At 36.7% G+C, this 24,724-nt stretch overlaps 2 protein-coding genes across 4 annotated transcripts in view; both read right to left on the bottom strand.

The window, feature by feature from the left end:
* kremen1 (kringle containing transmembrane protein 1) overlaps nucleotides 1-9,605 on the bottom strand; it is a 70,222-nt gene extending 60,617 nt beyond the window's left edge. For 2 of the 3 annotated variants that reach the window (XM_089130534.1, XM_089130535.1), the window contains exon 1: nucleotides 9,327-9,605. In XM_089130534.1, the coding sequence (XP_088986660.1) occupies nucleotides 9,327-9,402 (76 nt within the window). In that variant the 5' untranslated portion in view covers nucleotides 9,403-9,605. The remainder of the gene's footprint in view (nucleotides 1-9,326) is intronic. The other variant, XM_089130536.1, reaches the window with a different exon arrangement.
* A 6,982-nt stretch (nucleotides 9,606-16,587) lies between these two features.
* On the bottom strand, nucleotides 16,588-23,590 carry LOC148981752 (uncharacterized). Its single transcript, XM_089130532.1, has 6 exons — nucleotides 22,284-23,590; nucleotides 19,376-19,639; nucleotides 18,579-18,676; nucleotides 17,809-17,979; nucleotides 17,642-17,733; nucleotides 16,588-16,964 (listed from the first exon to the last, which is right to left on the bottom strand). Exons 2-4 carry the CDS (start codon nucleotides 19,551-19,553, stop codon nucleotides 17,944-17,946), a joined length of 312 nt encoding a protein of 103 aa, XP_088986658.1. The 5' UTR covers nucleotides 19,554-19,639; nucleotides 22,284-23,590; the 3' UTR covers nucleotides 16,588-16,964; nucleotides 17,642-17,733; nucleotides 17,809-17,943.
* Nucleotides 23,591-24,724: the final 1,134 nt, after the last annotated feature.

Genomic DNA, 24,724 nt, shown 5'->3' with positions numbered 1-24,724 from the left:
TCATTTAGCCTCTTTAGGCACCTTTCATCCGAGCCGAACTTGGCGTTCAGGTATTGTCATTAACACACGACGTGTTGCCTGCTTACTTTCTGCTTAGTTTCCCATTGAAACAGAGTCAAGGATTGACAGAACCGACCACAGGCTGTGTCTCTGTCCAGAGGAGCAACGCGGCCTGTATACTGTGTCACTCTTGGATACAGAGGCATCTTTGTGTTCCATGTTTCTCGGTGGTTGGTTCTGGATCGGATCAGCTGGGTGGGTAATTACAGCCTGTTGTGTGTAAATGTGAGGATATGCTGGCAGGAAATGGGTGGAAGGATTTCTGGGAAATGTATGGGAGCAAAGGAATGCCAGTGCCCTCTGAAACGACAGCCTCTGATGTGGGTATTTCTGTTGCTAAATTAGAAGAAGCACTCTCAGCTAACCACCTCTGCACCACAGATAGAGAAAGATATGGGAGTGGGCACACGGTCCAGTGGTTCGGCATTATGAGGGTCCCTGTGTTGACTCAAAATCATTATCACTTTATTTATACATCAGAAATCTGAACAAATCTGCCTTCTAGTGAAAAATAAGCCACTAGGATAAACAAATCTCTATAGGTTCACGTAATGTTCTCCAAATTTTTACATTTCTCTCCTGAATGTTTTAAACTGCACTCTTTCCAGAGATCTCAAATATTTCTCATCTTATCTGAGCAATGCTATCCTCACTAAACTCATAGCGTTGTTCTTTAATTAAATATCTCATTTTTTGTTGTTTTACAGTGAAAAATATTCATAAACATACATTTACTTTTGAGAAGACTGCACGAGATCTGTCAATTTGAGTATTTTACATTTTTTATGTATTTTTTATTTATTTTATTATTTTTACTCATCGTATTCTATTTATGCAAAGTTATAAGTAAAACAAAAAAATATCATTTAAGTTTATTTGTCTTAGTCCACTGACAAATAAAATATCACTTTTACACAAATAAACTTTATACTTAAAACAATAAAAAATGCTACTGCTTTATGCTTAAAAGCAATCGCAATTCATGTTGTAAGACAAATAAACGTAATTTTATTTTATTTTAAGAAAAATTATAAGAAAAACACAATTTGTATGTCTCAGTTTTTCTTATTTTGAGCATAAATCTCTGCTTAAAAACAAGGGAAAATGCTAATGCTTTATGCTTAAAACAATATAAATCCCAAAAATTGAATGAACTTCGCTTTTCAAGTAAATGAATCTTGTTTTAACAATATTTACAAAACAAGACAACGATATGTATTAAGAAAATTGCTTTCCCACAAACATACACACATATGCATTAATGTAAACCTGTCATGACAAGCAAGTTTCACTGGAAAAACTAGTCAAGGCTTCAAATTGACAGCATTGGCAGCATTTGATGTGAATGAACAAGAACAAACAAAAGAAAAATGAAAAGAAAAACTGTAATCTTTCAAAAAATAAACCATCCATTTACAGTCTTTAAATAATAGTCATGAACTCCAGTGGGTCAATGCTGCAGTGCTTTCTAAACAAGTACACATAAAAAGAAAAAGAAAAGAAAAAAGGAAGTGGTTGAAGGGACAGAGAAAAAGCACAAAAGTTCTTCCCCTGCCCACATTTCCGACCACCTGGCTACTGTTTCCCTCCCAAACCATACTTCACTGTCAGAGCGACTGAGTGAAGACACAAGACAAAGCGCAGGCGCTGCACTCCAAACAGCCCTGGCAAGAAAAAGAAGAGTAGAACAAGAGAAAAAGACAAAAATAAAGATAGAGGAGAGAGGTAGTCAGCAATGGCGAGCAGCCAAACAGCAGAAAGATGATTCCAGAACCGATGAAGGATCTGTTAAGATGACGCTAATGCATATACGGCAACAAATCCTCCTTTAACATTGTCACCATCTTTAACAGCTAGCATCTCGAGTGTTTATCACGCTTTAACTGACTAACTGATTTCCTGTAACAGATGAAATGTAAACCAGTATTTTGATGTTGGATCTTTGCTCGACACAACAGAAGCTGAAGAAACATCTAAGGCTGCGGCTTTTCGGCTACGTTGCAAGATTAGATTAAATCTAGTCAAAGAGTAAGTGTCTGTAGATGAAATGCTGAGTCCAGTTGAACACTCACACATACACACTCAAGAACAAAAATAACTTTAAACGCTGCTGATTCTGAGCAGAGCTCTCGTTTCAGATAACATGTTAATTTCTCATGATTGATCAGGACCAATAAGCCACATGGTGTTTGCGTGGACTTTTGAAACGAGATGAAAGACAAAACAATCACGACAGACAAGGCATGACATGGATTTAATAACTCAAGCTAAATTGTTGATGCTTTGAAGTCTTAGTTTTGCCCTTCAGCCATAACCATTCCACTCATTTCACAATCAGCACATTTTGCTTTTGAATGGAAAAACACAGCAAACAAGTATCACAAAGTTCACATTTAGCAGCAAAAATATGCGGGAAAAATAAATCTGTCATTTTTATCTCAAATGAACTCTTCAACAGACATGTGAATGACAACATAGCACTGTCTGGGAATCACTTGGTACATTCCAGTCAACAACTTCTTTGAAAGGGTCACTCCACCTCTGGAAAGATTAATGTGCATTTAAAATGGGTAATTTATGTAGAAGAAATGTGAAATTACTTTTGAATTTGGAGCTTTCTAGACTGAGAAAAGACAGAAAATGTATTTTTGGCTTATGTGTGGATGAAAGACAACAACTCCCAGAATGCACTTGCTTCGCTACCCTAGGAGCAACGCCTACCGGTAACAGCGCAGTAGTTAAACAACAAGAATAGTGAGTCTCCGTGATGAGTCTGCCAGAAAATGTGTTTCGAGATCGCCCAAAATCTTCGGGATTTGGCTATTGCGTTTTATAGTCGCCATTCATCATGTTTACTGTGGCGAGCGGGACGAATGAGGGCCGTGTGGAGAATGACGCGTGAGTACTGATGAGCGACAGCTGTGAGACGTAAGTTACCGGGCTCGTATCTCTCACGGAGGAGCGGGAATTTTCTTAGCAATGTTAAAACGCACATCAACCGATCACTTTTTTAGCGTTCATGTAAACACTACATTCAGATTCACCAATCAGAATGAATTCAGTTAGATTGAAACAAAAGCTGTACATGTAAACAATACATGGCGACTGCAGAAAGCAAAAGCTGAATCCTGGACATCGACGGCCGGACATGTCTGGGAAAAAGAGGACGGTAACCCTTAAAGTTACTACTCGGTAGGCTTGCCGCGATAGACGGTGTTGACAGTGTTACCGGTTTTAAGCCCCATCACCGGTGACATCACTTTCCCACCGTGACACCGCGATGTCTTGACTTTTTTTTTTTAAAGTATTCGTTTTTGCTAAAATATTTATTTGAATTAATTAAAAATAATAATTTTCAATTATTTAGTTCTGAAGAGAGCATTATAATTAAAAATGAACTGCGCAACGCGTGCCGTCACGTCACAGATCAGCAAGCATCAGGATTCCATTTAGCACGTGTGGAGACGAGAACGAGTCAAATTACAGAAAAGCAAGATAATGGTGGAAGATTTGGTGTCAAAACGCAATGCAAAATCGCCTGTTTGGCAATATTTTTGCCAATATATATTAATGTTAATAAATGCCAATTTATAGTGTTTTACTTTTTTTTAGAGTGCTGTCATTTATGTAGGCTAAGGTCCTTTTTAAAGTTTTTATTTTATATTCGTCTCTTTTTATTTGGTTTTATCTTATTTAAACTTTGTTTAATTTATTTAGGCCTATTTTGTTTTCTTATTCGTTAATAAACGTTTTATTTTTTTGGGCCCACAGTTTGCCGATTTTCACTTTTTTCAGCCTATGCATGGGGTTATTTTTATTCGTTCGTTATGCTAATAAAAGTTCTGTCTATATTTTATTCGTTTATTATTCTAATAAAAGTGCTGTCTAAATAAAAGTTTATTGTCAGCGAGTTGTTTTTTTTTTTTTTTGTCCATTCCAGCAATTGACGCTGAATTGCAATTGACGCTTATTTCGAAAGTGAAAGTAGGCTATGTCATTTATGTAGGCTAAGGTCCGTTTTGAAGTTTTTATTTTATATTCGTCTCTTTTTAATTGGTTTTATCTCATTTAAACTTTGTGTAATTTATTTAGGCCTATTTTATTTTCTTATTCGTTAATAAACGTTTTATGGTTCTTATTTGTTTGGGCCCACATTTTGCCGATTTTCACTTTTTTCAGCCTATGCATGGGGTTATTTTTATTCGTTCGTTATGCTAATAAAAGTCTATAAATAAAAGTTTTATTATCAGCGAGTTGTTTTTTTGTCCATTCAAGCAATTGACGCTTATTTCGAAAGTGAAAGTATAACGCGCACGCATTTAAAAGCTATTTAACCCCCCCGCCCTGCCCTCCACGGTGACACCGGGATTACCGGTGTTGTCACACGTCGATTAACCGGTGGGAAATTTTCCTCACCGCGGCAACCCTACTACTCGGCTTTCTCCACAGAACAAGAGCCTGCTAGCTTAGCTTCCAAAAAAGATGGCTGACACTATGTGTAATCCCAATCCTCCATAATGCATCCGTCTGCGTGTTCAGTACCTTCGTCCATATTTTCAAAACGTTTCTGCCGGTGAAATCAAACGCACTGGCACTGATCTGTGATTGGTCTGTTAGCGCATTAGGCCCAACCCCCTATGGGCGGGTTTGAAAGGGTGGGAAGTGCTTGTAGTCTTTTCAGAAATCCCCCCTCTTACACTTCCTCCTACAATGACATAAAATTATGATTTTTGCGTCATTGTAGGAGGAAGTGAAAAAGGTAAATAGCAGATTTCTCTCTTCTCTTGTCTATAGTATAACTGGGTTTCTAACAATGGAAAGCTTAATGCAAATGGGTGGAGTGTCCCTTTAACTAAACCCAAATCCACTTTACATGAGTGCCTGTCTGGACACAGATGCTTCTTCTCAAAGTCCGTGAATAAAACTTACATTTACAAAACTTACATTTTTCAAATAAACTATTCATTTAAAGGTGCAATAGGTGATCTGGAAAATGCTAACTTTAGCCTGCTAGCTTTGAAAGCATACGATCCCTGCAAATCGCCATCCAAAGCCAAGCCTCCGCCAAAACGCATGAACGTGCACAGACCAGAAGCGAGAGGTCCAGAGACAACGTTATCACCATTCACAACTTTATAGTACAGTGAGTAATAGTATCTACTACAATAACAAACATAAACTGCTTGCCTGCTTAGCGTATACGAGAACTCGCCAATGACATATGACGTACAGTATGTGTGAACAATTGACAGACTGGGAAGTGGGAACACATGCTATCATTTCATTCAGACCAAATTTTGTGGTCCTATGCCTTTCACGGATGATATATATTTATAAATATACATTTAGACAGCTTAACATAGTGATTGCTATCAGGATTTGAGGAGACTTTAAACCAGCATTACAAAAAACGTTTCTGTAGAGAATCACCTATTGCACCTTTAATACATATTTGTCTGAGGAAATACAGACTTGGTCTCTGGCCTGGTCAAGGTGCAGGTACAACCTGCTCATATGTCTTAGATCTGTTTAAACGCAAAGGAGCAGAAGCTTTTAATTCATGCAATGTCAAGAAAAAGGCAAAAGAAATTGTTTTCCCATTTCCCTATGTTAAGTGATTTGTGAGAAACTGTTTTGAAATTGGATCGGACCCAGCACTTGTGTTAGTAGCCAATCAGCAGTAGGGGGCGTGTCCACTCATGATGGGGGAGGAGAGTGAGCAAGAAAGACTATAGGAAGAGAGATGGCTGAGAGACATTACAAATGTCTATTTGAGTGGATGCCCCTTGGACAACGTTTAAGGGCAATTAAATGCTCTACAAATTGCCACAAATGTACTTTTGTGCCTGAAGCAATACGATTAATAAACTAGGTGATGTTTTTACTTATTTATATATATATATATATATATATATATATATATATATTTTTTTTTTTTTTTTTATTATGTATTGAATGTATGTGCTAAGTGTTTTCATGTGAGGCACCATGTGAGTTCAAACTAATTGCCCCACGGGGATTAATAAAGCTTTAAACTAAACTAAAAGAGAGTATAAAACAAATTCACAAACTGTCTTTTCATCCACACAGTTTCAGATTTTTTTTGTAGTGCTGTCCGAATGTATAGTGATGATTATTATACCCTACTCCACTCAATGTATCCCAGAATGCATTTTGAAAAGTAGTGTACAACTGATGGTCAAGCCCTACATACCGGCATCATGCATTGCGCTGATCGTATCACGGATGGATGACAAGCGGAGCAGCGCGACAATACAAATTTGTCATACAAATGTAAGTTAGGTTCTGTCTCGTTTAACTTATGATATGTAGTAGTTTTACAATTTTGTCAGACATGTATAAATTGTTTGTAAGCACACACATGTATAAATAGTGGGACAGCAATGAAATAATCAAAAAGTGGTGTTTCTATTTTGCTTGTGAGCTCACTATATAGTGCTCTACTCCCTACCCCCTACATAGGGAGTAGGGATTAGTGGTTTGAGTGGAGATTTCGGACACAGCCATTGTTATCTGCAGCTGATGTGATGCTGGTGACTTACAGCCAACTCTTGCTAGTACAGTATATACTCTTGCATACAGCATGTTCATTTTTTTGTTCTTCCTTGTCGTTCATTATCTTCACTTTATTTTTCGCAAAGCATTATTTTGCTTCACTTCAGCTATGATAAATAGACCTTTAGTCTTGCATTGCATGAGTTTTTGGAATCGAGTTGATTCTAAATCAACAACAGTTTCTTATAAATTGCTTACAGCACCTTTAATGAAAAAAAAAACCCCGCAGATGCCACATTATTTCTTTCAAAAGTCTAACATAATTTAAAATGCAAAGTGTTTCATCATTCACAAGTATAAATCTCTATCCAATCACACATAGACATTAGAAGAACAACACAATGTCTCTTCACTCATCAGATATCAATAACTGATAAGAAGAAAAAGAGAACTGAAGAGCCCAACAAATGCAATGAAAACCACTTCAATAAAGCAAATGCATGCACTAATTAATTCATGCAATAAATCTTGCTAGCTGCAAATGATCATATTCATAAATTGATGGCAAAGTCTCACTGTTGTTGAATGATTTTTATTATATTTTTGAAACGCGAGGATTACAATGAGCCATCAAGTCATTTCAATAAATTATGTTTTACTGCAACACATTCAAACCTCTGGGTGGATGGACATGTTACTGCATGCCTTATTAATTACTAATTAGCCATGAACCTGTCAAAATTAGTCACGCTACATGTCAAAAATGGTAGAAAAACGTTTAAAGAGGAATAAGTCAGGTAATGATCATGAATAGGTTCTGGAAGGCAGCTTTAAATGCATTGCTAGGTAAAGAGGGCATGTGCTGCTTACCCATTGCTCAGATAGCCTAACCTGTCATTTGAATCAAAGGCTATAATTAAAAAAAAATTAAAAGAGAGCGTAGGGGATTTGGTTCTGAGACTTGAAACACAACACAAATTACAGCTTATGATGTTAGCAAAGCAATGCGACAACCTAGAATACTCTACAAGTGTCTTTTGCATTTTAGTGCAGATTTATTTAATCTTCAATTAGTGGAAATTTAAACTACTTGAAATCTAGATAAGCAAAATGTCTTTAAACTAAGTTTCAAATGTACTTTTGGAGAAAAAGTTGGATATGCCTGGACTTGGTAACACAACAAGTTAGCTAACAATCAATTAACTTAGCAATCAATTAACAAATTTATAACAATAAAAAAGTATTAACCTTTTTGATGATGACACCAAACAATCAAATCTGATTTTTATTAAACTAGGAAACAAGATTTCCCTCAAATTGTTTTTGTGTCTTGTCACACACATTAACTTTGATTGGTCGGCCAGATGCTGACATCACTTCCACCACTTTCTTTGCTTGATTATCTGGGGTGCGAGATACTTGCTTTGTGTAATTATTGCAAAACATTTATGAACTACAATTTCTTTTGGGTTTTGCATAGAGACAATTCATTGATGGTTGTCTGATGTTGAAGATGGATTTATGATAAAATTAAATATCTCAAGTGCACCTACTTGAAATATGGGACATACAATTTGTACTGTTTTGTGGTTTCTAAATGAAAATAATGTTTTTGATCTTTCAAATACTAAATATCATATGAAAACAACATGGCCTGCTTATTAATAACAAGTAGATTAAGTTGTTTGAGAGACAAAACCCCCACAATACCAGTTTCGACAATGACTGTTGTTACTGTCCTCCTAATATGGGATCTCATTCAAAGAAAGTAAGACGCTTTCAATATATTACGTGACAGAATGGTGACAGATTACCACAAATTACCACAGTTTTATTTTACAAACAATAACCACAGTAACTATGGCATTTTGGCGGACGCTATTGTTACCATTGTAAATATCTGTAAGGGATCTCTTGTGTCATCATTGTCTAATTAAACTGCTCTTGGGATTACAAAAAACCTCTAAGCTACTCTAATTGACAGGTTTACTTATCTACCATTGATGTTCAATACTGGATGTATTTGGATGTCTTTTGATTTCATATCTGTCCTGAAAAATACATTAAAGCATATCCAAGTGGGAAATATAAGGCATGTTGTGATTCATAAATGTTGTGATACAGTATACAAAACCTTTTTAGTGTTGAAAGGTAAATTTGCAACGATTTATCTATTTATAAATAATTATTTTAAAAGTGTTAACATTAACTTAATTAAAAAATAATAAAATAAAGCATATTAAAATATATTGCATATAATATAGGCTATATAGCCTACACACACAGAGAGAGAGATGTCAATTTTTTTCTCAACCTTTTTTTTTAAAAAAAGTCATTTTATCACGATCATTACCATAGCACACAATACTACGCTACTACTATCAACTACTCATCACTTGATGGTTCTTTATACCAAGATATGCAATAACTTTATAACACACCATGAAACATAGTTTAATTTTTAAAGACGCTTTCAAAAGTGTCTCTAATTGAAGAATCGTCCAAATGCAACACAGCGAACTTGTTTTTGATATGATTTAGCTGAATGGATTGTGTGGTTCATACAGCTGAACCAGAGGCAAGACGAGGCAAGAACAGTGACAGAACGCGCTGCACGCAGATGCTCATCTCGAGACTGGAGTAGGGACAATGCGGGCTCAACCCAGTGCACGACTGTAAGAAACATCTCATAAAAGACCTACAACCACCCCAATGCACAAAGTTACAAGTCATAAGAGTTGAGGACTAACCCGTATCGAACTGGTCTGAAGTTGACGCGCTGAGGCAGGCAGCAAGGAGCAAAGCTGCGATTCTCCACGAATCCATCGCACTTCTGTGTAGGCTATAAGAGATCTGAACACCTTCTCTCCCTCTCTTCTCGCAGGTGAAGTGTGAAGAGTCCAGTCAGGTCAGTGGAGCTGAAGCAGTGAGCAGCTGAATGTCACAGAATCTCGCTGCGCGTTCGCGTTAAGAGCGTATGAACTTTTAGGAAGATCAGCGCTGCCCCCAGACAGACACACACACACACATACACACACAAGACAGATAGCAGAAAAAGTCGGGATCCTATTTCAAATCATGTGACAGGAAATCGGGGCAATAGATTCAACCTGCCCTATGCATGGGGACATATACCTGTTGCGCGCTGTGGGATGTCTAGAAATCCAATAGCCATGAGCGAGACGGACAACACAGAGAAAAGAAAAGAATCACTGAAGACTTTTAAATCGGCGATGATTCCAATAGGCTACAGTATGTGACATTGTCAGATAGATAGATAGATAGATAGATAGATAGATAGATAGACAGATAGATAGATAGATAGATAGATAGATAGATAGATAGATAGATAGATAGATAGATAGATAGATAGATAGATAGATAGATAGATAGATAGATAGACAGACAGACAGACAGACAGACAGACAGACAGACAGACAGACAGACAGACAGACAGACAGACAGACAGACAGACAGACAGACAGACAGACAGACAGATATAGATAGATAGATAGATAGATAGATAGATAGATAGATAGATAGATAGATAGATAGATAGATAGATAGATAGATAGACTTCAACACTAAAACTTTGCATTACAAAAAGGTTTCATTTGTTAACATTAGTTAATGTATTAACTTACATATTTGTATTAATCTTTCAAAATGTGAATAAAAATACTGTTGTTCATTGTTCAGTGAATGTTAGTTCACAGTGCATTAACTTAAGTTAAAAAAATGCAACTTTTGGTTTGTATAAACGTATTTAATGTTGAAATGAACTAACTGAGAAATACTGTATGTTAAAAAATGTAGTTCAATAGTGTTAACCAAAAAAAAAAAAACCTTAATGCAAAGTGTTTCCATAACAAAAATGAAATGAATGAACAATTAAACAACTGAGAAATTAAATAGGCTTAGGATTTGTAAGCTTTCATTTGGTTCACTTCGTTTGGTTTACAAGTTTTTTAACAACACTATAAAAAAGACATTTGCTAATCAAATTAAACTGACTTAAAAAAAAATTAGTTGAGTCTTGTATAATTGCTTAACATATTTTGATAAGTTAAAGTAATGGAAAAAAAACATGTTGACATAACATGTTGATCATATTTTTTACCGTGAATGCATGTTGAGTTGATATTTACACTATAAGGTAGACATGTTTATACATCGCTTTAACTCATCAAAATAAGTTAAGCAATTTACAACTTTTTTGTATTTCATACAAGAAGATTCAACTTAGTTGAATTGGTTTAAAAATCCAAGTTGAGTGTACTTAACAATTTAAGGCAGCAACTTTATTTTTACAGTGTTTACATAAACATGAGGAATATAACTTAAATGTAAATTTAAAGCTTGTCAGCCTTCTGTGGTTAAAAAAAAATTACACTGCTCACTGGAACATAAACCTCATTTCAATGTCATACATTCCAGTCAATAAAACAAGCAGCATCATTTGTGCAGAATGTCTCTCTCTAGTGGGAGAACACATAAATGGAGGATCCATTACCAGTGCAGGGCATGAAGAGGACAGCAGCCATAACAGGCTTTTTCAGTGACTTCATCCACCACTGAAATTAAAACGAACTCACCCAAAACCCCAAACGGCTCGGTAAAAATAACACTCGCTGCCTGCTGCCTTTTTTTAAAGTTTGAAATGATTCGTTGGGTATGAAAGTGACCATAACGGAGTGAATCATCCACAGGATGTTAGGCACACTGCAATACAGAGTTGGCTAGGAAATGTCTTAATTTGTCTACACATGATATGTAAGGGTTGTTTCAGTAAACTTACGAAAACCCAAAAAACACCAAACCAACATAATTAGATTTGTCTTCTGCACCAGCAATTACTTATACTATTAGGACCATTCCATCAACCTAGTCAATACACACACATAAAAGAGCATGTGACTACATCACAATTAGACGGTCGAGTCCTAACAAGTTCCTCAGGTGTATTCCGGGTTGTTAGATGTGTCAGTGACTTCAGCCTTTGTCTGATGTTTGTAAGTGTATAATAATTATATGCATTTAAGAGAGAATGGACACACTCCCTGTCCCTATAATAGTAGATCTACATGATCTCATCTTTTCTAATGTCAAAAAAGCTGAGAATATACATTGCAATCATTCGCAAAATCTTGGAAACAATGCAAAATGTATGTGTTATGGATTATTTGAGTGTTTAGAGTTAATTTACTTAACATATAACATTTTATAAAGTAGTATTTATGAAAATGTGTCGCTTTATAAGTAAATTGTAATCCATTAAAGTAATCTGTAATACATTTAGCCTTTTTATGAATATTGAAGAGGAGTTAAATAATCTTAAAATTTGGCATGCTTTATAGTTTTGTCTTAATTTCCAACAACAAAAGACCTGAGATTTAAGTAGCTAATGCAGTCTTTCGAACTTGTTGGGGCATGTTAAAAGCAGTTTCAGGGTTCACTGGAAAGTCCAGAATTATATCATTATACATACTTGCTTTAGACTAAAGCGTGTATGGTTTACACATTCCCAAGATCTATACAGATTTTCGTGTTAGGGTAGATATTGAAACCGAGGAACCGGGCCAACAGCCAAGGTATCTTCCGCAAGGCGGTCTCTCCTTGATTTGACATTGAATCTTTTTATCACTGTCAGTGCGATTATTCCCACTTCACTCACTGTGCCTGTTTTAATTTGATTTATTAAAGCTATACTGTGTAACTCTTTTAGTTTATTCTTAGCTAAAAACACTTTGTTCTTTGCTCATTATATTTACTTTGTTCAAGTAATAAAGTATTCTCGTGAATGTATAATATGCCATTGAAAATACATACCGTCTCCATGTTGCCCCTCCATCTTGAGAGTACATTAGCCGAAGAGGGACATACCCGTTAATTCAAGCTTCACCTTTCGCGTTTACGTTTGAGTTAACACTCATGGACGAGGCCGAAATGGAAGCCATGTTAATCTTGGACTAGATTGGCCACCGTAGGAGTTAAAACGACATCGGAATCCACAAGTTTCCTACGCCCCATGAGGCCTTGTGTCAAAAGTGGGCGCGACTTCCGGTTGGAAGTAAACAAAGCGCGATTTGACATGCTTGACACTCGTTCATTCAACAGTTGACAGTCATTCAAGTTATAGCGATCCAAACTAGCTAACGATGTGGGAACACAACCTCAACGAAATTCAAAAGGGTGAAATAACAGTACCTTTACCCTCCGCAGTAGTTGATTGGGAGTATTATAATAACATTATTAATAATCAATACTCATCAAGGCATGGTTACAGACAGTTGTGCGAGCTGACAAACAATTAAAATAAAAAATACACACTTAGTCATTGTGCTTTGGAGTTTATTCAAAATTATAAATGAATGTGCTGCTTGAATACATTAACTGGCACATTTGGTATTCTGTCAACACAGGCTTTGATCCTGAGTTTAGCTGTAACATCAGTAGAGAACAGCCAAACACATGCTGATAGAGTTTATAGAACATTAAGAATTTAAACAAATGTACACAGGAAGATTCGTCGTCTTTTGGGAGGTGATGGAAACTACAGTCGTTGGCAGGATCACTCTGATTTCGTTTTCAGCTTATGTTCAAAACAAGCCACTAAATTAGTTTAGTCCGGTTATACAACCGCGAACAGCACATGTTGTCCCTGAGCTCCATAACGACATCTCTCATAAAGATTTGCGTCTTTAAATAGTAAAATAATTCTCCGGAAAACAGCTAGCCTCTTCGCTAACTAACACACAAAATACCATTGGAATGCTACTTCCGCCGCGTCACCGGAAGTTTCACCCACTTTATTTTTTACAGGAGCGCCCCTCGGAAACTTGTGGATAGAGTGCCGAAGTTACGACGTTACTCTGTTGGCCAAAACGCGGAAGTGAGTTAGCATTTTAACATTACGGTTCCCTCGCTCTAAAGCCTATGGGATTTTTGAATGGGTTTTTGCTAAATCACCTGAAATAAGGTCTGTGGTGAACAGAGCCTCTAAATATTTCCACGTTTTGATCTATGACATAGAATACACAGTTATAACCTGCTTGTGGTTTTTTAAAATTTATTGTGTCTGTGTTTTTTTTTATCTTTATATAGGCTTCAAAATGTATAAATTTTGGATTAACTTGTAAAGATTATCTTGCTAGACAAAACGTGTAAGGGCCACAACCCTTTGTTAAACACAGATCTTATTTTTTGCGATTTTCCCAAAAGTCTATGGGGAAAATGCATTGCTTTTCGACCGAGGGAACCCGTGCGCCGCTAGCTTCCGAGTTGTCCTACAAAGTGACGTCATCACTTCGGCCCTCTATTGAGAGGAACAGAAACTGGTCATATACTGGTCATATATCTTTTCACCACTAGATGGCGGTAAAATCACAGAATGTAGCTTTAAGCAAAATACATGCATGCGCCTACCAACAACAGCAACCATCTTGTTTGCTCGTGTTTCTGTGAGCCACTGCTGATAGATAGATAGATAGATAGATAGACGAACACATTTTATTGCATTAGTAAACAAAATGATTTTTTAAAATAATTTTTTTACATTCAAATTTGCAGGACAGCACATACAACCATGATGTTATATATAATTTAAATAATATAATTTGTCCATTAACGTAACGTAATAAGAATGACTTTTCTATAGAATGAGAGTTGGGGGAAACATGCTTAATAGCTTGACATAATATGATCACTTACTATAGACATTCTATCTCTCTCTTCTCAGTGTATTTGAAGTTGTGTCTTCTCCCTCCAGCAACAAATATATACATAGGTATGTATTCTTTACCCTTGGGGTTTTAAAGTCTTTACATTCTCAAAGGAAAGATGAAAGTGGTGTTCTTAACCATTCAACCTGGAAAGAACACCCCACACACACATACACACTCATCCATCTCCATGTGTTGCTTTGAGCTCTTTAATTAAAGCACAATGTCACCCAGAGGAATGGTTTGGTTTTTTTTTTACTACCTCTCATCTTTAAGACCTTTGAGCTGAACAGAACACCCACAGAAACTATTCACACCTGCTTGGGATGTTCTTCATCTCTGATCCTCCTCGTTTTAAAACCCTGGAAGAGGAAGAACACCTTTTCACCTGCGGCTCAGAAATGAAGCCCAACAGTCAAGTCCTGGTCCGATCTAAAGTCTTGCTGAAACAGCAGCTTGACGATTTCTGTGATGAGATTCCAGTTCGCCGCAGTGCTTTGCTGCTTGTGTCAGTCATGTAACGTAATTAATCGAAGGATGAGTATTGTGTAAGTTAATAAACTGAAGTTATACGTGAAAAGCTAAGCTTGCCAGGGCCAATTTGTTGTAGGCCGCAGCTCTGACAGAGCACAAAAAACTATCCTAAACTTTGCCAGTGTTGTGTGTTGGAACTAATTACAGGGTGATTGTTACTCCAACAGAATTGGTGTGACTGAGAAACCACAGAGGTTTGTTGGTGGAACAATCTCTAGCTTTGGAGTTTGGACTAATTACATTTAAAACAAGGCAAAAATGACCTCTGAGGAAAGAGAATGAGGAAAACACTACCAAACAAACTAACCTTACAGTTCAAAAGTTTCAGTCAGTAAGATTTTAAAGTATATGAGGGCAAGGAGGATTGAACTTTCTCACACCCCTGAGGAACCTGATGATCAGGTTGTGCCTTCCCACTGACTTACCATTTACTGCATCTTGAAGTGCGGCGGTTTACTTAGGATATCAGGGAAGGTCTTTTTACAAGCTGGCCACACATTGGCAATAAAACTAGAATTAATTCATTCCGATTTTTTCATATTAGAAAATATGAATATATTTAATAAAATATGCCCCTTTATCATAGAAAACAGTTATTTTATATTTAAATCACATTTCACAATATGTTGTGAAATCACAACAATACGTTTTTAGGGTATTTTGACCAAATGAATGCAGCCTTGGTGAACATAAGATACTGTATTTCGGAAACATTACAACAAAACATCTAACTGACCCCCAATCCGTTGGATGGCAGTGGGCATAAAAGTCATAATTAAAGACTTAGATCTGACATGTGTTCCAGTGTGAGCACCAGGTGCTGATGGTGTTATATGCAGCATTTATATTGCATTTTAACAACATACCTTTTCTGATCCTGACACTTGTAGCAGGTGCGGTTTGGTTCCTGGTGATTTCATATCAACTTCAGAGCCACAGATCCCTCATAAAGGACAGGAGTAAGCCATCTGGAGTATATCTGGAACTGTCACCGTTGGGATGTTTTCAACTGTGAGGCGGCATACAGATAGTCAGTCTTTGTTTACTTATAATGTAGTTCACCAAAAATATTAAAATTCTGCTGTCAGCGGTTACTCACCTACTGAACCTACATGGCTTTCTTTCTTTTGTGAAACACAAAAATAAAATGATTTGAAGGAACATTCATGTTTCTACAGTGAAGGAGGATGGGTACTAAGAAAGGTCAAGCACCAAAAGGACAAAAAATTAAAATGAGCTACTTGCACTATCTATAATCAATGTCTTCTAAAGCAGTGGTTCTCAAAGTGGGTCATATTTAAATTGTTGTGCAAATTATGACATTTTAAAGCAACTTGCAGTTTAAATTTACTTGTTCACCCAAAAATTTCAATTCTGTCTTTTACTTACCCTCATGTCGTTCCAAACCCGTAAGACTTTCGTTCATCTTCGGAACCCAAATGAAGATAGTCTTAATGAAATCTGAGAGATTTCTGTCCCTCCATTGTTGGTCTACAGAACTACCACTTTGATTCTTCAAAAAGTTTGTGAAGAAATTGAAACCTAATCCATAGATTGTAAATTGAGCAATTTATCGCTTTAATATGGCAAACAGACTGAATTTAGGCTTTTTTTCACATATAAACAGTCATCACACACAATATTTATGGAAAATGGAGACTCAACGATGCTTCATAAGTCAAGTCAATGTAACTTGCAACTAAACTGGTGATAAATCCCCACCAATAATAACACACAGACCATTTGTCAAGATCAGGTACACCAATTTTATTTCTATAAATTATTACTTATTTAACAATAATAGTTTCAATAGCTTAAAAATAATCCATTGAAGAAAAAGGATCAAGCAGCCAAAGACTGAAAATTCTGTGACATCCACTGCAGGATCCTTTTGAGACCGACGTAGCAGAAGTAGTTTTCACGGAAACAAACAAAAAATGCTTGTGGTCGTAGATTACAATTAGAAGAAAACATTTTTGAAATCTTTAAAATGAAAAGTGAATATATCTTCAAAATTATTTGTAGGCACACTACATGAAACCATTCATGACGAAGGATTTTCCTCAAACAAATCCGTTTTTGTGGGTTGATGTAGTCCATGTTCGGTGGCTTTTTGGCAATTTTCACCGCCACCTGATTGACCAAAAAATTTGTTTTGTTAAATTTATAACAAGACAAATGCAGTAAATAGTTAAAAAAAAATACACACTAAAAGACTTGAAATTAATATAGTGAGACAAAACAATTTGTTAGCTAAATATTGTAAGAAAACAAATTGCAGGAACATCTGTCTGTCTGTGTGTCTGTTATTCGCATATCTCTCCAACCTTCAGTCCGATTGATTTCAAACTTGACAGGTGTCTTGCTACGGACACGAGTAAGTGCAGTGCTAAGTTTGACGTTGTTTGGATTAGAAATGCAAAAGATATCGGTAAATATATCGGTAAAAGAAGCAGTTGTGGTTTAAAAATAAACCTTCTGACCAAAACATTACTTTTTACTTCTGAATATTATATTTTATTCACGACTATCATTGTAGTAGCGAGTAGCGTTTCTTTGAGAGTTCACTGTATACCCTGTTCACTGTGTACTTCAATCTTCCACATTTATTGTATGTCATAATGTCAGTTTCAGAATTTGCTTTCTACCATACACAAATAAAAATGTCACTGAACTTTTGTTGTGTAATTGTATCAACATTTTTGGTGCGTTTTGGTGACACTCAAACACACCAAACAAATAATTACTAAAAACACACACAAAAACTTCTGCACGGGCACTTTGCACTAGTTGTAATAAAATGACGATACCTCAAGGACATCCTTCAAGCGTTTCCCTTCATAAACGAAGCCAAATCCACTCTTAACAAGGATTCTGCCGATTTCATATCGGCTAAAAATGTCTGTAAAAAGATGATTCGTTTTAGTTGCATGGAAAGCAGTGAGTTTAAAGTTGGAGGTTATGGCTGTAAACTCACCCTCAGTTGTCTCGTTTACTCCGTCGTTGTGACCTGGAGCTGGACTGACTGGGCTTTGATGGACTGGAGCTGCAGGGGTTTGAACCTTCTGATCTTCAAGACCACTGGATGGAGCTTCCTGAAGACCATGATCCTCTAGAGCACAGGCACTGTACTGTAGAGCATTTTGATCTAAAAGCAGGGAATGTCAAACAAAAGCATGTTTCAATTAGTTACTACATGAATTCCTAACCATTTGGAATTTCTTCCATCTGTGTTTAAAGATACATGACATGTCCTGGAATAAAAACTTTGATCTAACTTAACAAAGGATTTCTGATAAAATGTGATCGTGTGGATTTTTAACAAATTGTAATGAATGGTTTCCCATTATACTCATATCTAGCTGAAAATGATGTAGACTTACTAATGTACAGAGCAATAATAAACACAGAGCATTTACACATTCTCAACTGGTCATTGGATTTACCCCAGCGTGTCTCTTGCTAATGCTTGCAATGGTCTGTTTCTCCACTTTCTGACCCTGAGCTGAGCTACTGCTCCAGTGAAGAGTGAGGAGCTCTCCAAAACTACTTTGTCTCTCCTGACTATCACTTTCCTCACTAACAGGCTAATGATAAATATAAAGCACAGAGAAGAGATTTGACCTTGATTTCTTCCATTATCACAATAAACAAAGAATTTTCAAAAACAAATGCACAAAAAGGTGACAAAACTATCCAACTATTAATATGTATTTAAATTCATTTGTAGCTTATTAGGGCCAATACCTTAAACCATTCATGGATTGAAGGGGTTTGAGCCTGCTGGTCTGCAGGAGGAAGGACTTCAAGATTACTGGATAGAGGTTCCTGAAGAGAATTTTGATCTAAAGCAGGGAATATCAAACAAAAGCATGATTCAATCAATCAAATAATAATACTTATTAAACATTGGATACTCATACTATGGCTATTTGTCCATTAATATATATATATATATATATATATATATGAAGAGTTCAGATGCAAAACCCTCTAAATGCCATTTGAAATTTTGTTCTAGAATGACCATTTTTATCAAGCTTGTATATTTAAGTTCAGTAATTTCACTTAAATGACAATTAATAGGTAATCTTCATTGCCATTTAAGTGAAATTACTGAACTTAATATACAAGCTTGATAAAAAATGATAATTTTGGAAGAAAATTTCAAATGGCACTTAGAGGCTTTTGCATCTGAACTCTTCATATTTATATATATATATTTTTTTCCCTCAACTTTTATAGTTTTTTAAACAATCCTTGTTTAAATATTCATGACATGTCTTGTCAAACTTCAGTTGTATTTTGATATAATTGGTGTGGTAATGTGGAAGCCTAATGACTCTTCCGTGATATTCTCCAGTGATCACTAGATTTACCTTCGCATAATTAATGACTCAATATTTAAACTTTTATAGTTTTTTAAACAATCCTTGTTTAAATATTCATGACATATCTTGTTAAACGTCAGTTGTATTTTGATATAATGTGGTAGCATAATTAATGACTCTTCAGTGATATTCTCTAATGATGATTTCATTTACCCTCAAGAATTCTCTCATTTATCAGTCCAGTATTCTGGTCTGAGATGGTGTCGCTCCAATCACAGCTACGAAGCTCCACAGACCTATCCATCCTCCTCATCTTTCTCTTTGGCATCCCATTTTCCTCACCAACATGCTGATGGTTTTCAGCCACATTGGTGCTGGACATCAAGGACATGCTCTGAGGGGAGTCGAACACCTGAGCACTGCGAGAACTTTGTTTTCTCTTTTGGCCAATGATAACAGAAGTCCGCTTGGTTTCACCTGTGTTTAAAGATATATAACATGTTCTGGAACAAAAATCTGATCATGGCCTTGATCTAACTTCAAGTGATATATTTTCTTTCCAACTGTTCCATTCTGAATAATAAATCTGATTGGCCGTTGCGTTCAAGAAATCATCAGGTATGTTTGTGATTGGCTACATTGCTCAACGCTGCAAAAAAAAAAAAAAAAATTGTAAAAGTCTTTAAACGGGCTCTATGCACGGCGTTATTTCCGGTGAAGGATTAAGGATGCTCGATAACTTCCGCCGATCATAGAGTCCAATGCAATACCGAGAATTTATATTGAATTTTATACTCCATGGTTATACTAATGAAACGTTAGTCACAAAAACAGATAAAACAGACACCACTCGTTGTGTTTATGCTTCTTTTTAAAATTATATTAAATAAACATAACTATATATAAAATTACATCTAAACGTATGTACGTTTCGTTTCAAAGACGGGAGGACAGTAAATATTGAAGACTCTGGCATAATCCAGTTTTCTCCGGTTTTCCTCCGCTTTAATCTACACAACCGGAAATGGACGAGCATCCTTACGTCAAATGCGGAACTTATGCGTGCATATAGCCCAATGAACCAGTGGAATCAGTTGACTCAAAGTGATTAAAAACCAAAAAAAAAAAAATCATTTTCATTCATTTTCATTATGTGAAAAATACATTTAATGCATAAAATATTTCACATTTTTTGGAGGCATGGTGTGTCGACATGTTGGAAAAATATGTCAATTTGTCAACTACCCATACTTCAAGAAAATAGTGATAGATCTCAGATTACAGTGTTTCACCCAACTGGTGACTATTAATCATCCATTATTCTTACAGGGTAAAAATCAAAGTAATCAAACCCTGTCAGACTGAGACATGCAGAGATGGCAAGGAGAAGAGAAGTCAGTCAGATAGTAAGAAAGATAAAGAGAAGATGGGAAGAACAGAATGAGAAAGCATTGTAGGTAAAGTAGTCAGTGTGTCCGTTCCACATGATATCACTCATAGACATATACACTAGACCTCAACCTTGGCTACGGCAGTTCATTGGAACGAATGCGTCAATAGAGCCGCCATCTTGAAACAGGGGAGCCCCTCCACTTTAATGCATCAGTGTCAATGTAGTAGACACAGGTCTAACGGATTTAAAATCACCATAAATCATCATGAATGCGATTTTTCTTGTTTTTTTGGTTCGTTCCAACGGTGAGACGTATTTATCATTGATTCCAGAAAGATTTTTTTTTTTTTAAACATTCTTCCTAGTTCAGATTTCATCCGTGAACATCATACGCTGCACAAAAGTCCGCCACCATCAATGAATTCGAAGTAAAGGCAGAGATAGCAGCATTACCTAGCTACTACCTATGACAAGACCCCTGTTCCAAGATGGCGGCGGTTTTGACGCATGCTTAGAACCCCAAGGTGAGGTCTAGTGTATATGTCTATGGATATCACTAAGAACATTCTCATTCTGTTACTAGCAATACTTGAAGCAGAGAAACACAATCACATTATTCATTTTATACTTTATTTTTCTTCTACTTTAACACTGTTTAATAATCTAATCATTTATTTTGTCCATATGTGAATGACAATATTAGATATCACAAATATAATTGGTTCTACACTGCTTTCATACTGTATTTGAATCGTTATGCCAAAAATGCTTTTAACTTAAGAGTAAAGGGAGAAAAGAATTTTCCAGTAGCCAACAGTAAACTACAATGTGTGTGTGTGTGTGTGGTAATTTGGTTTTTGCTAACTTATCTGTTGACTGTTGAATATTTCATATTCCCTACTACTAACACAGATCGTTTCCCCCATCTACAATATAAAGAAAGTCATATATCATGTTATGAGACACAATGATTAATAGCTGAGATGGAGAAGGGGGAAACCCTTTTTCTCTCTCCTCGCTCTCTTTTAACTTGCTTTTGGCAGATCAACCCCATTCAGCCCAGACCATTACACTTAATCATCCATGCTGGGTCAAAGTCATTATCTGTAATGGCAGGGACAAAGCTCTCCCAGATTTGGGGGGATTCTGGGATGGATTTAGATTCTCCTTTAAAGAGAGAGCGTTTCCAGCCACATCAGTCGCGTAAATCAACTTTCATGTGCAAACGCCTGTACATCGCTGCCCATCTTAACCAGACTCGCTGGGTTTGATTAAGACTTTTTAAGATATGGTTTATTTTTAATGTTTTAAAATAAGAAGAGAGGCACGTTAAAGCGAGAGATGAAAGGTTGCCTGAGCATGTCTGAGTTTCAAAGTGCAACCTGTAGGGACTGAACTCAGATGGAACAATCTAAAAGCTTTTAGAAAAAACAACGCTGTTTAAGTTGGCAGGAGGATGCAGTCACAAAGCTGGAAGAAATATGATAGGTCTTAATTGAATTAAGACACCAGAGAATACATGTTGTCTTCAAGCTTGGTTGGCAAACAGAAATGAGGAGGGAAGGGAAGAAATAAAAAGAACGGACTCCCGTCTGCGAGCATTTGCATGCCCTGAAACGATGAATCCAGTGGGGGGAAACGAACAAACACCTTGAATATGATCTTTGAGACAATGTCCAAGGGTAAAAAGAAGTGAATATGCAAAACACCTTGAGCGGACATACTTACTGCAGATGCAAATTTCATAGTTTCCATATCTTCACAACCAGCAGATGTTTTGTTGAGCTGGCACGTCTCTGCAGCTGCCAGTTCTTAGAGCTTTACCTCAAAACGGTGGCAGATTGATGGGAACTCTAATGGTTTCCGTTGTAATGGAAAGGGGGAATACATCTGCAAGGGAGGAGTGAGTGCGTTTTTTTCCCTCTGTTCTCTCTTTCTGTGGTGTAGTAAAGCGAGGTACTGGCCTTTCCTGTGGCCTCCGCAGAATGACGCTGAACGTTAAAAACAGAAGTGACTCAGGAGATGATGAAAAACATACTGTACTGTCTGCCCACTCCAAAAGTTCTGGAAAGTTATAATGACGATGGAGATGAAATGTCTGACTGAGGTCAATATGCTTTATCTCATTTCGGATTATTTCAGGTTGCATAAAAACAAAAGAAAACAGACATACATAACCTTTTTTAAACTAAAAAAAAAAAAATCTTGAATTGTTCTGGCCGTTCATTTACACGAAAAATGCCTTTTGGGGGCTTGAGAACACAAACTTTTGAAAACGAGTTTCGAAATTCAACTTTTTGGTCCATGTGAACCATAAATACATGAATTTGTGAAAAATGACTATGTTATCCACATGCTTATTACCTGTTCAGTCTCTAGACATTATGCACCAGAGAAACAAGGGCGCGTCATCTTTAGAATATTGTCTTTTAATATCTCTATGGCATTGCTATCCAGGAGTGATTAGCTTTTGAAGTGGATTTACTTAACGTAAAGTTACCGAAAGTTATCATGAGGATTGTAATGTTTAAAGCAGATGTCTTAACAAATGTCAGTAGACAAGGACGATTTTAAAACGAGCCGTTCATTCATAAATAGGCAAGATCACTGTGAAAATACAGACCGCAAGACAAAAGACAACGAGCGCAGAGCTGAAAAGGGGCGGGGCTGCATAAGGTCTATGGAGTTCCGAAGTGATGACGTCACTTTGTAGGACAACTCGGAAGCTAGCGGTGCATGGGTTTCCTCGATCGAAAAGCTACGCATTTTCCCCATAGACTTTTGGAAAATCACCAAAAATAAGATCTGTGTTTAACAAAGAGTTATGACACGTTTTGTCTATCAAGATAATCTTTACAAGTTAATCCAAAATTTATACATTTTAAAGTCTATATAAAGTTTTTAAAAAACACAAGACATAATAAAGTTTAAAAACCACAAGCAAGTTATAACTGTGTGTTCTATGTCATATATCAAAACGCAGCTTTGTGGTATTAATCCTGCCCCTCCTCCACTGTGATTGGACAGTTGGGTAAAACGTGACAGTGATGAGCGCTGCGTCTTATCCTTGACAGTTTTAACTCTCAGCGACTAGAAAAAACGCTGGGCGCTCGGTACTTCATCGTGAAAAAAACGCTCAGTGCCTTGTTACGCTCATGGCGTTTAAAAACCGCGGCGCTCCCATTGATAACAATTGAAAACATTCGCCAGGTGCGTGGAAAAACGCTTTGGTGGACTTTGCTAGACATTCTGCTGAAAACGGTGTGGTATTAGTCCCGCCCCTCCTCCACTGGGATTGGACGGCTGGGTAAAAAGTGACCGTGATGAGCGCTGCGTTTTACCCAAAGATTAACATTTTTAAACTCTCGGCGACCAGTAAAAACGCAGAGCGGTTTAGCGTTCCAAAAACGTTTAGCGCCTAGTTACGCTCATGGCGTTCTAAAATCGCAGCGCTCCAATTGAAAACTTACGCCAGGCGCGTGGAAAAACGCTTTGGTGAACACACAGCCTAAAAGAAAAGAAAAAACGAAGTTGTAAATAAAACATATTATTGGAGTACTTTTTACAGAAAATAATATTTCAGTCTTTCAACTTCTAGTTCAATATGCCATTTCTTTGTAATTATTTGTATGATTGCTTATACTCTTCAGTCAGATTGCTCGACTCTTGACCGAATTGATTCTGGGAATGCTAAACTTTCCAGATGAGTTGAGGTGTGTGGATCTGTTTGAGAAGCTGACGGATTATAAGGGTGACAAGCTGACATGAGCTTTATGAACATTTACAACAGCACAAAAGACGAACAGAAGATGTGCTAAATCCCACTGTTTAACAGGATAAAAGGGTAATGTAATGAGAAATTTGGGCTTTGAAAGTAAACAGGTCAGAACAAATCAGAGGGATTTACCTGCATTTCACTTCAGTTAAACTAATCAAGCTAAATAAACGCGAGCACTTGAAAGCTTTTACAAAAGAACGTATTCATCTCATTTGGAGTCTGAATAACCCCAAGTGAGTCCTGCTCCACTGCATCTCTTTCCCAAGGCAGACTAACATATGAAAAGATCTGAAATTAGAACAAAGTAAGATTAAACGTCTTCTGTCCTTATCTGTAAAGACCACAGTGGTGTGGAGCTCTACAACGGTGGTGCGTTTTTAGCGTTTTAAAG

This window comes from Pimephales promelas, chromosome 4 (assembly GCF_988280905.1).
Source record: "Pimephales promelas chromosome 4, fPimPro1.hap1.1, whole genome shotgun sequence".
In the NCBI taxonomy this organism is placed as follows: domain Eukaryota; kingdom Metazoa; phylum Chordata; class Actinopteri; order Cypriniformes; family Leuciscidae; genus Pimephales; species Pimephales promelas.
This window is presented reverse-complemented; position numbering and strand designations above follow the sequence as displayed.